A 12,170-nucleotide genomic window follows, 5' to 3' on the forward strand; every position below is an offset into this window, starting at 1 on the left:
CTCTCTCTCTCTCTCTCAAGATGAAAGCAAGACAAAATAAAACCCAGCGTGCCCGATCGTGCCCACGTACATATAATTCTGCGAGTCCGCCGGGCTTTTCAGTATTCTCGGCGGGCCCGTAGGGAAAATGATAAACCTCGGCGGGATCTTAGTGGGTTTGTAGGTCGCCCTTAACCGGGTTCTGTGTGATTATGTTTAGTGTAATCATGTAGATGTGTCAATAAAACCTTGTGTTCACACAAAATTTGACGTAATTACGTAAATAGTAAATCCCTAAGGAGTAATTTCGGTGGCCATAAATTGTCGAATACTTAGAATGACTTGTTAAGGTACAAGTGCAGCTAAACAGAATTACAAATGGTTGTTTATGCATATAGCAAGGCTACGATTTGTTAATGAAAAGGTTTCATTGTTTGTACCTAGAAGTGATTACTGTTTCACCTTCTATTATGGTTCAAACTTTTTAGCACGGCTTGCAAATGATTGCACCTGAAAGTATTTAGTTTCTTTTCAGAACTATTTACGTTCCTCTTTAATGTTTTCTAGGAGCATCACATTCTCCATAAGTATTGGCAAGGATGATCATGGATACACAAACTCGGATCTATTTTTTGCTAAATGGAGGAAGGGAGGAATGCTACTTTAGGAAGAGGAGCTTTTGCAGTTAGCCTAGTAACAAAACTTGTTTCAACTGTGTCAAAGAAGGGAACATATATAGCAAAGGATTGTGTAGCATTGAAGACTTGCAGCATTTGTGGGAAGAAGGGCCACCTTCCTTCCAAGTGTTTCAAAAGGGATAGAGGCAGCACCAACCGAAATCCAAGGCCCAAAGTGTATTTGGCAAAAGAAGAAAAAGATGAAGATAAAGAAGAAGACGGCAATAGCCTTCTAGTCTAGGACGACATTCTCTAGCTTTTGTTTTGACATTTCCCCTTCAGTTATATTTTGTTTGTGTTGAGCTCTATATATAGCATGAGCTCCATATATAGCACCTAGGTCCCCTCTATATATACATCATCTGTGTGAGTATTCTACGCACTTTGGGGATTGCATATGATGGTGTCGTCTCTCTCTCTCTTCTCGTCTACCTACGATCTCTCCCTTGAGTTCAACACCGTCTACCTACGGTCTCTCCCTTGAGTTCAACTTGGTATCAGAGCCAACCGCATGTGTTCTTTGTGCAGCTATGGCTATGGAGAGCTCTTCCCTCTGCTTCAAGCACGAAGATAAGTTTTACATATTTCTTCTTGATTTCTTTTTCTTGAATTTTGTTGTAGTTGCTTTGTTCTTTGTAGACGAGAATAGTTAGATTAGAATTTCTCTATTTTGGGCTCGAAACTGATGAGCGATAAGGAGAAACATAAGCAGCTGGTTGTGCCTGCAAGCGGTTGCAAGAAGGATGTGTGTGTGCACGGAGCATATTGGGGCCCTTCAAAAAGCAGCCCAAAGTGGAGAGAGGAGGTTGCTTTGACGCATCTTTTAGGGAGCGCTGCATTGGAAGGAGATCAGAGGGTCGCTATATTGGGGCCCGTTACAGTGCAAGGGCTGAAAGCATGAAGGGAGGCTTCCACTTATGAATATCATCTCAGGGACTGCACGGTGAGCACAAAATTAAGTAGACAGTTCCAGGTTCATAACTTATGAGCGATCAGGGTGTCTGTGTGTGCAAGAGGTTGCAAGATGGTGTGTAGCCCGAACTTTAGCAGACATCTATCATGTCACAGGGTGGCGGAATATTTAAAATCTCTCAACGGCAGAAAATATCTGAGTGGCCCTCCAGCGATGACGCTCATCTGCTACTTTTGGCATGATTTATTTATCCTGTTACGGCCCTCTGCACGCAAGCCGCTTTTGACCATGCTTTATTTAACCCCTTCTCGCTATTTACAGTGGTATGAGTACTTTCGCTATTTATTAGACTTAAAACACATGTGTACACGGAGGCGGTTTGCACAAAGAGAGAGCTTTGTCTATGCATGGCGGCGGTGACTGGCGCAGGCCTGCCTAAAAAAGAGTATCTACCTTCAGCATTTTTTTTTTAGAAAGCTGCGTCCACAATGGTCGTGCCGAGCTTACTGATGACGAAAGCCAGAAACGCATAACTGATTGCGTGCAGCTCTAAAAGTTTTGGCTATTACTCTAGGATAGTCTGCAATTGTAAAAAAAGCGACGCCTTTCTCAGTAGTAGGCATCGTCGGCCTGCAAGACCTGCACACTGCATTGCCGCAACTCCTTGCGACATAGTCAAAGCAAACCCTGACCTGCAAGCTCTCAATGCAAAGATGGTATAGGAATCGATGTAGACTAGGAAAGCCGACTGCAGAAGGCGCATTCCTATATAGCGGCCAACGCACACCTACATCCTCCAAACGTGATGCCGCTTGTATGTTGCCAAGCACACCACTCCTTTGCTGTTGAGAAGATCTCGTCTATGGTGCTTGTGAAGATCAAAGAGATTGTTGAGGCTTTTCTTGGAAGTACAATGCGGCTGTCACTTTTCCTGCCTACTTCAAGGATTCTCAAAGGTAGGCAACTAAGGACGCAAGAGTTATCTTCGGTTTGAATCCTGAGTGCAACTGTGCCGATTGTATACATCTTAAGTCATGACTGCAGAGAGAATTCATGGTTTCAAGAACTTATTTCACATGCTATTTTCATGTTTTGTTTTTTTTTTTTTCAGTACAACGAGCATGCATGACCACCTAGAATTATGATATTATGCCTAGCTGAGTTGACGTGCGCTATGGTATTACTTAGATCCTTTCTCAACAAGCACAATTTTCTCGCATCTTGACCTTTTGCTTGATTATATTAGTGGGTTGCAAGACCTACTGGAATTATTAGCTGAGCTGACAAGTCTATTATTAGCAGCTTATGAGACGTGCAGGCACTGGAAAAACAGAAACCACGAAGGACCTTGTTGAGACACACTCAAGTATACACTGTTTTATGTAAGGTCCTTGACTCAGTAGGCCGCAACCTAGATGTGATGGCCGAATACATCATTGCGGATAGTTTATGTCTAAGGTCTTGATGGGGAATAAGATGTAAATTGCAATTGGAATCAATAGAAGATTAGAGACCCATAGGCATCTGGGACATTGACCAGTGTGGTCTTTGAGTGATGTGATGCATGCTCTATGGTGGTAGCATTGTGTGTATGGATAATCAAAGAGCATGTTTGCACGATGTCAGTGTCTGTTCAGGTGATGTCCGCCCATGGTTTATTGAGTAAGTTGATCTCTACTCTCAAGAGAGTAACGTCTAGCTTCCATGGCTTTGACATCAATGGTGATGAGGAATGTCATATTTGGTTTATTCATGAGTAAGTTGATCTTGGTGCTGACTGTAGGCTCTGCAATAAGTTTGTAAGAAGAGGTTGTAGTTTGCAAATCATATAGTTTCTTTCATTATATTTTGATTGAAATTATAGAGTGAGATTTAATTGAGCAGGCCCTTGAAAATCATGTAGACAGAAAATTGTAGGGGTTACGTTCTTAAGGCTCCTTTGTCATATGTGAGGCTTATATTTCTAGTTGGACTTTATAAATTTGTCAACCATAGATTTTCTTTCATTATATCTTTGATTGACATTGTAGAATTAGATTGACTGAACAGGCCCTTAAAAATCACGTGGACAAAATTGTTGGGGCGGGTTATGTTCTTAGAGCTCTTATGACGTACGCGAGGCTTATGTTTCTAAGTAGACTTTGTGTCATATTTTACCACTAAATTCATTCAACAGAGAGGAATTTTATATCAACTGACTTTGATCCCATGGAATAGTATGCCCATGGATTTAAGTATTACTGCTTCATATGATGATTTGCTAGACGATGTGTTGAATATTTTAACTTCAATTTATGATGCTCCAAGGATTTGAGCATTAGCTGTGCTTGGTATGATGGTCTACTAGACATTGTGTTGAATATTTTAACTTCAATATATGATGCTCATGTAGATACATGACCAATATTGGAGAGTTTGATGCTCTATCACTCGTAAAGAAATTTATATAATTTACAATGAATTATTACTAAAATTCTTGATGGAGTAATTTACTTGATTTTGTGCCTTGATGATCATTCTATAGAGTCGAATGCGTCATCTTGCCACCTAAAAACTTATTGTTATGGAAATCACTTATGAATATCATCTCAAACATGATCGTCATTGTCATGCCATTATTGTTATGCCCATTGGTATGAGTATCGTCTCGGACATCGTCATCGTCATGCCATCATTACTATGGTCATTGTTATGAATATCTTCTCGGACATCATCTTGTGTCATGTATTTATGTGCACACATACATTCTTATTTTGTTATACATACATATGTGCTATCTGATCATCATGCCATCATTGTTATGTCCATTGTCTTGAATATCATCTCAGACATCTTCATCCTCAAGTCATCATTACTATGGTCATTGCTATGAATATCATCGCGAACATTATCAATCGTCATGCCATCATTATTATGGCCATTGTTATGAATATCGTCTCGGACATAGTCATTGTCATGCCATCATTGTTGTGGCCATTGTTATGAATTTCGTCTCGGACATCGTCATCGTCATGCCATCATTACTATGGTGATTGTTAAGAATATCTTCCCGAAAATCATCTTGTGTCATGCATTTATGTGCACACATACATTCTTATTTTGTTATACATACATATGTGCTATCTAATCATCGTGAAATCATTGTTATGGCCATTCTTATGAATGTCATCTCAGAAATCTTCATCGTCACGCCATCATTGTTGTGGCCTTTTTCTTTGAATATCGTCGTGGACATTATCAATCGGCATGCCATCATTGTTATGGCCATTGTTATGAATATCGTCTCGGACATCGTCATCGTCATGCCATTATTACTATGGTCATTGTTATGAATACCTGCTCGGACATCATCTTGTGTCATGTATTTATGTGCACACATACATTCTTATTTTGTTATACATACATATGTGCTATCTTATCGTCATGCCATCATTGTTATGAATATCATCGCGGACATTATCAATCGGCATGCCATCATTGTTGTGGCCATTCTCTTGAATATCATATGGAGATCATCTCGTTATATATACATATGTACGCACCTATACTTTTTTTTTGTTATACATGCATATGTGTTATTTGATCGTCATGTCATCATTGTTATAGCCATTTTCTTGAATATTGTATGGACATCATCTCATGTCATGTATTTATGTACTATCCATTGCTATGTTACAAAAAAGGACAACATTGCAAACCGTCTCTTATGACATTTTGACTGTGATTATTTTCATTGACATTGCTAAGATTTTCTCGATTGTATTTCTTGAGTTTATGATATTTGCAGGTATGACCAACATTTAAAGTTTATCAAGACATTTTCTAGTGAAGAGATTATGGCAGAATAAAGAAGTTTATGAAGACATTTTTGGTGAGCAGATGTTGGCAGTCTACACAAAGATATCTCTCTCTTGAGCCTTTTAAGGCCATTGTTGTACTTGATAGGAGTGATGTAGCTCCTCATAAGCATCCATTGTAAATTCAATGATATTATTAATATAACGGTGGGTGTATATAGAGTTGTGGGTTTTTCCCTTGAGCCCCCAAGGGTTTTTTCATCCACAGTTTGGGACCCTTATTTGAGTGGGGGTGTTGAGCTCTATACATAGCATGAACTCCATATATAGCACCTAGGTCCCCTCTATATATACATCATCTGTGTGAGTATTCTACGCACTTTGGGGATTGCATATGATGGTGTCGTCTCTCTCTCTCTTCTCGTCTACCTACGCTCTCTCCCTTGAATTCAACACCGTCTACCTACGCTCTCTCCCTTGAGTTCAACAGTTTGGAGATACCTTGGACTAGCTTGGTCACAGTTTTATACATCCGTCTCTTGGATTAGAGATAGTTTGTCCCCTGGATTGGGGATGGTCTCTTGGATTGGAGATGCTCCTTTTTGCTCCTAGATTGGAGTGTGCTAGAGATGCTAGTTTCTTCCTAGTCCAAACCTCAAGGGGAGGATTGTAAAGTGTGACTTTGTTAAGAGTACAAGAGTATGAGTTAAGGAGAGGAAATGTGGATTTATCCCACGTGCAATGTTGCAAGGCTGTAGAGCTACTTAAAGCTCATTTCATGAATGAACAAACACAAGTCTATTTTGCATTACATCTCTCTCTTGTTTATAGTGAGCTTGTGATGGCTTAGCAGCAACTCAAGATCATGTTTATGAGTCCAAGCTTATTGATCTTGGAACCTAATTTTCTTGAGTGATAACTTAGCCAACACATACTCATTGCATGCATGATGTTTCTCTTTCATCCACCATATCTAGCATGATCTCGTTCCCATCAATGCATACACAAAAAGTGTTGTGTTTTACACCAACTAGTCAGAAACCCATCATAGTGATTGTACTAGCATTATCCATTCTTTGGCAATTAATATAAAACAGTAAGGATAAGTGAGAGGTTAATCCTCATGATGAGCTCCATCAATGCACTTGTATCCTTTGTGACCACACTTGCACCTTGCACGCACCACACGTGCTCTCACAAGCACTATCAAAGCCATGCTGGTCCTATCTTGGTCCACGTGCACAAGGCCTTCCCAAAGAGCTAAGGCTTGGACCTTGTACTTGATGTGTTTGTTAACAAAGGACTTGCAGTGTCATTGAAAGAGTGTAGAGAGGGTTTGAACACTGATGATCAGTGGGAGGAGCTTGATGCTCATGCCATGGAAACTATTAAGTTGCATCTTGGTGGGTCTATATTCTTCACAACAATGCTAAAAAACTGTGGGAGTTGTTATGATCAACATGGAATGGTGAGAGTGTATCAAACAAAGTGTTTCTCATGAAGAATCTTATGCGTCTTCACATGAAAGAAGGTAGCCATGTTAGTTCATGCCTGAACGAGTTTAACAATGTGTTTACTCAATTGACATCAACGGGGCTTAATTTTGATGATGAGATGAAATACATTTTCTTGTTATTTTCTTTGCCTACATTGCGGGACACATTTAATACTGCTATTAGTAGCTCTACACCTTAGGGCAAGCCCGCTTTTAGTGTTGTTACTAGTGCTTTGCTCACGAAAGAGATTCGTCAAAGTCGGTCTCTTGATATTAATGGGCATGTGGCATGTTTATAGCAAGTGGCAATAGCCAAAGGAACAATAAAAAACAAAGAGTTCGTAGTCGCAGTCATTCCCAGGATCGCAAGAATGCACATAGCAGGAGTCGTGGACATGACACGAGGACCTTTGAATGATACCTTTGTCACAAGAAAGGACTTATGGAGCAAGATTGATGTTTGTCGCGAAGAGAGAAGGGTAAGGCCATTTTTGTAACTTTTGCATCTTCCAAGAGCAGTGTGAAGATGTTGTTCCTGACGTGCAACAACCATCAAATTTCCTCGTCTTTACTTCTGATTTGAGTCTAGAGGTTCTGTTAGCTTTGGAAAATTTTATGCATAGAATTGGATTATTGACTCAAGTGCCAGTTTGCATGTTGCCCCTCACTAGGAATGGTTCTTCAGTTATGCTTCTACACATGGTTTAGTTAAGCTGGGTGAGATACGTGGCATTGGAGATGTCGTGTGCTATTTTTGAACATTTTTCATAAAATTGACCATACACCACCCTAAAATGTCTCTTAGTGAGTTTTGGGTGCTACATAGGTAGCCCTCATCATTATAAAGGTTTTCAAATGATTCTAATGCATGAATACTCTATGTATTTGAAGTTATAGCCTATTTATGAAAACCATGCCATGTAGATTTATGGATAAATTTTACACTTTGATCCAATTTTTGGCAATGTATATGCAATAGAAAGGCAAGTTTAATTGTACATATAGATTCATCACTATGTGTTTCATTTTTCTTGAGTTTTGAGACACATAAGACCCCAAATGACTAACAACACAAAGTCAAGAAAAGAATTTCAATTTATAAAAATCACACTCATTTTGAGTTGGAAATGAATTATGTTCAATATTGCTCAATTTCTTCAATGATCATGGTCAATTTGTAGCTTAGGTCCAAACCGAAGCATATAATACCAATTTTGCTATAGGTACATATTTTTCAAAGATATTGAGATGGTCACAATGTGGAAGCTAGTTTTTTCATTCGTGCAATTTTTGGGCTTTGTAGTTTTGTTTATAATTATCATAAGAAAATATTTTTATATGTTTTTGATGCTTGGTGTTACTATGAAGGTGAATTACAAAGGTTTCTTGATATAAAGCATATATAAGAGTAAATATGGATGTAGTCATGCAAACACTAATGATAGGTATGCACAATCAAAGAAATGTGGGCTTATAGCAACCTTAAACTTAGATTAGGAACTGATCTAAGCTAATTGAAAAACTAGATTGGTCATGTGAAAAATTTTCTATGTGGTGAAGCATGTGGCTAATCATGAAAATTTGTTGTTTTTAGTCAAATGCAGCACAACATTGACCTTGGAAGCTTGCCATGACTTATGAATCAAGAAATATGCATGATACTTATTTTTTCCATGTAGAATGGGTTCTTGGCATCAAGCTTATGTAAGCATGCTTGGAACTTCCCACATGTACAAGGAAAATTGATTTTTTTTCCAAAACCCTAAAAGGACACTTTTATGTCTTGTTACGTTACCAAAATAGTGCTTAGGTGTACATAATGTATCTAGAGACCATCACCCATCAACTAAGATTTTTTTTGAGGTTTAAGCTCACAAGAACCTTGTAATTTAAGTTCATTTAAGAAAATTTATAGTATGTGAATATCTTGAAAAGCAACCATTGCTATGAAACATATAGATTCCCCAGTTGTGTCCATATGAGGGATTTGCATACAAATAGATGAAATAAATGATTTTTTTTCCAAAAGTGGACTTTATTTTAAGGATAATCTTTGATAAATAAAAAATAAGAATTTCAATATGCGTAATTTTTGTAATATGACATAAATCACTAAATGTGGCTTGTATAACCATGAAATAGTATCACCTTAAGTAATGGAGCAGTAAATCTAGTATATATGCTGCATAAGACAATGCAAATTTAGATGAAATAAATATTTTATGTGGTCATTAATTAAATTCACAAATATTGTATATTTGACCCCACAACTTTCTATATTTAATTTTAATCAAAAATAAAAAAATTCATATGAGAGTTGAAAAACTATCAAGCACAAATATAAGTAGTTACCATGAATTATTGAATGCACCCTGCTCATTTTTTTCCTTAGACTAGACGCATTTTGGTAAAAAATCAAGTGTTGTTTTGTGTAAGTGCTTTTCATGAGACAAGTTACTATTGAGTTTGTGTGCAAAAGTGGAGGATTATAATTTTTATGAGTACTTTGACTAAACATTTAATAGGTTTGTAAAAGCATTTCTTGAGATCTTTTCTAAATTTCAAGTACCATTTTACTTAAACTCGTGAATAAAAGACACTAAAGTGTTCTTTTTGGTACCAAACTAGTGTTCAAATATTTTGATTTTAGTTTGTGAGAGCATTGCTTATACAAGAAACAGACTAGGCTTACCACTTCTTTATTTTTTATTCCACATAGAGGGGCATAAGGTAAGGTTACTTTGGGGTCACAGTCAAAGTAAGCATGAAGGGAGAGCTCTTGGAGGAAGAGGAGCAAGATGAAGATATTGTGGTCCATTCTCCTTTTCATTTAATGCTCTCTTTGGTATTGTACCTGATGTGGGGTAAGGAGTTTTTCTTTATTTGGTTGGGCTTATGTATACCCTAATGAGGATTTCATCATTAACGAAATGAAGTTGTAATTTTGTGCGATATGAATATTATGAATGGTGTATGATATAGCTAAGAAGGTTGATGACTCTGATCCAACATAAAGGTGTAGTATTTGAAGTTAAAGCTTTTGAACTATGTAAGGTAATTGCACAATCACCCCATGGTTACACATTAAAGATGCTTCTTTTTTTTTGGTTGAGCATGAACTTTGCAGTTTTTATAGAGGATCCTCCATGGGAAGTTGTTGATAAGATTTCCTTTTAAAAGGCCGCCACCTCTGGCCGTGTTGTCTGCAGGATATACTCAAGGAGGGTAGAGCCAAGACACAGAGTGTGGAGCATGGAATCCTCTCCAATTATAGTTTACACCTCGGATAATGCCCTCCTGGTGTGTCCATTGAAAACAATCTAGAGCTTCCTTGGTCGCTTGCTGGGCATATGCTCCTAATAATACCTTCAAGAATCACTTTTGGTTAATGTGGTGCATGCATGTACTTTGACTTGAAAATATTCTTTCTTCGCCATTGTCGGAGGTGGCGGGCATATCCACTCGTTCATTTAGAAGTCATCTGGTTACTTTTGCGACAAGATATATGAGTAGGGGCCATTGATCCCTGAATCCCATCTCTCCATACAGATGTGATTACAACAAAGTTGCTTGTCGAAGGGACGGACAACTCGAGGTATGTTGGACATACAAAACCATAGTAGAGTGTGATGCCTTATTACTGCGTTAGCGAAGTGGAAAATGGAAAGCACAGAGAAATTACCCATTCTGCCCAACGACTTGCTTCACAGAGTCCTGTCTTTGCTGTCCTTGAAGGAGCTCTTTCGCCTTCGCTGCGTGTGTAAGCTATGGCGATCTCTGCCTTTCTCGTTTCTCCTTTGCGACATTCCATCGCCGCCGCTTCACGATGCAGTCTGGCTTTTTTCTTTCCGCCTTCTAGCGCGCAAGGTAAACGAGTATCGCAGATCTACTTACAAAGCTACCTATTACAGCTACAACATCGCCTATGACAGAGAAATGCTTGGCTCTTGTGGTTATGAACTTCAGCCACCATGTGGGGGCACAGCCTCGGATCCTGCTCTTCCAAAAAGCTATGCAATTTTCGCCTCCACCTGCCCGTTGATCGCCCTTCTGGGCATGGGCACCCTGGATATTGTCGCATCCTCGCCTGGCCTGCTTCTGCTAACTCTGCGTTTGAGCAAGGTACACGATCATGAGGAGAACAATCTGAAGCTTTTTGTGTATAACCCCATCTCCAAGGACATAAGGTCATTGCCACCTGCAAGATATGCCCCTCAGAAGCTTTCCATGGTTCCTTGCAAAGATGAAAAGGGGATAGATGCCTACAGGATTTATTCAATTGGAAGGAGTTATCGCCCTGGAACGAGATCCCTGCTTTACTCTGTTGAGGTGTTCGACTCGACGCAAGCTCACAACGGATGGCAATTTCTTAGCCATGTAAGAGCAAATCTGAGTGGGAGTGGGGATTTGCATCCCGGAACTGAGACACTTCTCATGGGCTATGTCAATTCCAAGAGCTTAGGAAATGAGCTTGGCTTCATCTATTGGATGCCATCCCTTGAGCATAAATCAGAGACCGGTCGGCATGCAGAGCTTTCCTCTTGCCATATGGCAACTGGCTTTCTATATGGCCTGCCGGGACTACCGTTCAAGACCACCTTTGCAGAGATGTGGCCATGCAGGACCGGGCTAATGTTTGTTTGTGGTGTGGCCGAAGGGAATGATATGTCTTGCACATGTGGAGTAGAGATATGGGAGCTTCTTCAAGGCGAGGAAGGTCCAGTGGAAGAGGATGGATTCTATGGAGTCAAATGCCTTCCGCAAGGTACGCAATGGCAACCTTACAGTAGAATGGCTCATGATCTTTGGGAGCATTTTATTCACAAGAGCACTTGTAGAGTTGCATGTGTAGTGTCTATCCCTTTTGTTTTGGTGGTTGCTGAGAATGAGGAAGAGCATATGGTTGTCTTTGACACTAATAAAAAAACATGGCAGCTTGCTAGATGCTGGCCATTACTCCAAAACCTATTTCAAGACAAACATTCACAATATTACAAAGTCTATCCGTGGATCCTCGCCTTTACACCCAATGTAGGTGCTCTTGTTTAGCTTGAAATGGCTAGATTGCTATGGCGAAATTAATAAAACGTATCATGTTTTGTGTAGGTAGAAGCTATTATACTTTTAAGGTTTATAATTTCACAGTCTATTGGGTGCTTTTATGCTAAGTAACCTTAAACATGTACTGGATTGCCAATCCAATTTGTAATGATGAAGGGTTTAGGAAAAACACCAAGCTCTTGGTACATAAGGAGCACTTAGATCAGATGTCCTTGTTGGAGCCATCAAGAATAAAAACTCAATTGGAT

General features: G+C 39.2%; 1 protein-coding gene across 1 annotated transcript; it reads left to right on the forward strand.

Annotated features, from left to right (window-relative positions):
* Positions 1 to 10,438: 10,438 nt before the first annotated feature.
* LOC147448716 (uncharacterized) lies at positions 10,439 to 11,966 on the forward strand. The gene has a single exon (XM_086522436.1). It carries the CDS (start codon positions 10,522 to 10,524, stop codon positions 11,908 to 11,910), a length of 1,389 nt encoding a protein of 462 aa, XP_086378562.1. The 5' UTR covers positions 10,439 to 10,521; the 3' UTR covers positions 11,911 to 11,966.
* Positions 11,967 to 12,170: the final 204 nt, after the last annotated feature.

The sequence above is a fragment of the Adiantum capillus-veneris genome, chromosome 10 (genome assembly GCF_014529385.1).
Source record: "Adiantum capillus-veneris isolate H3 chromosome 10, ASM1452938v2, whole genome shotgun sequence".
Taxonomy (NCBI): Eukaryota; Viridiplantae; Streptophyta; class Polypodiopsida; order Polypodiales; family Pteridaceae; genus Adiantum; species Adiantum capillus-veneris.

Bases quoted from the DNA above. Each gene is read 5' to 3' on its own strand.
- LOC147448716 (XM_086522436.1), top strand. From the start codon at position 10,522: ATGGAAAGCACAGAGAAATTACCCATTCTGCCCAACGACTTGCTTCAC.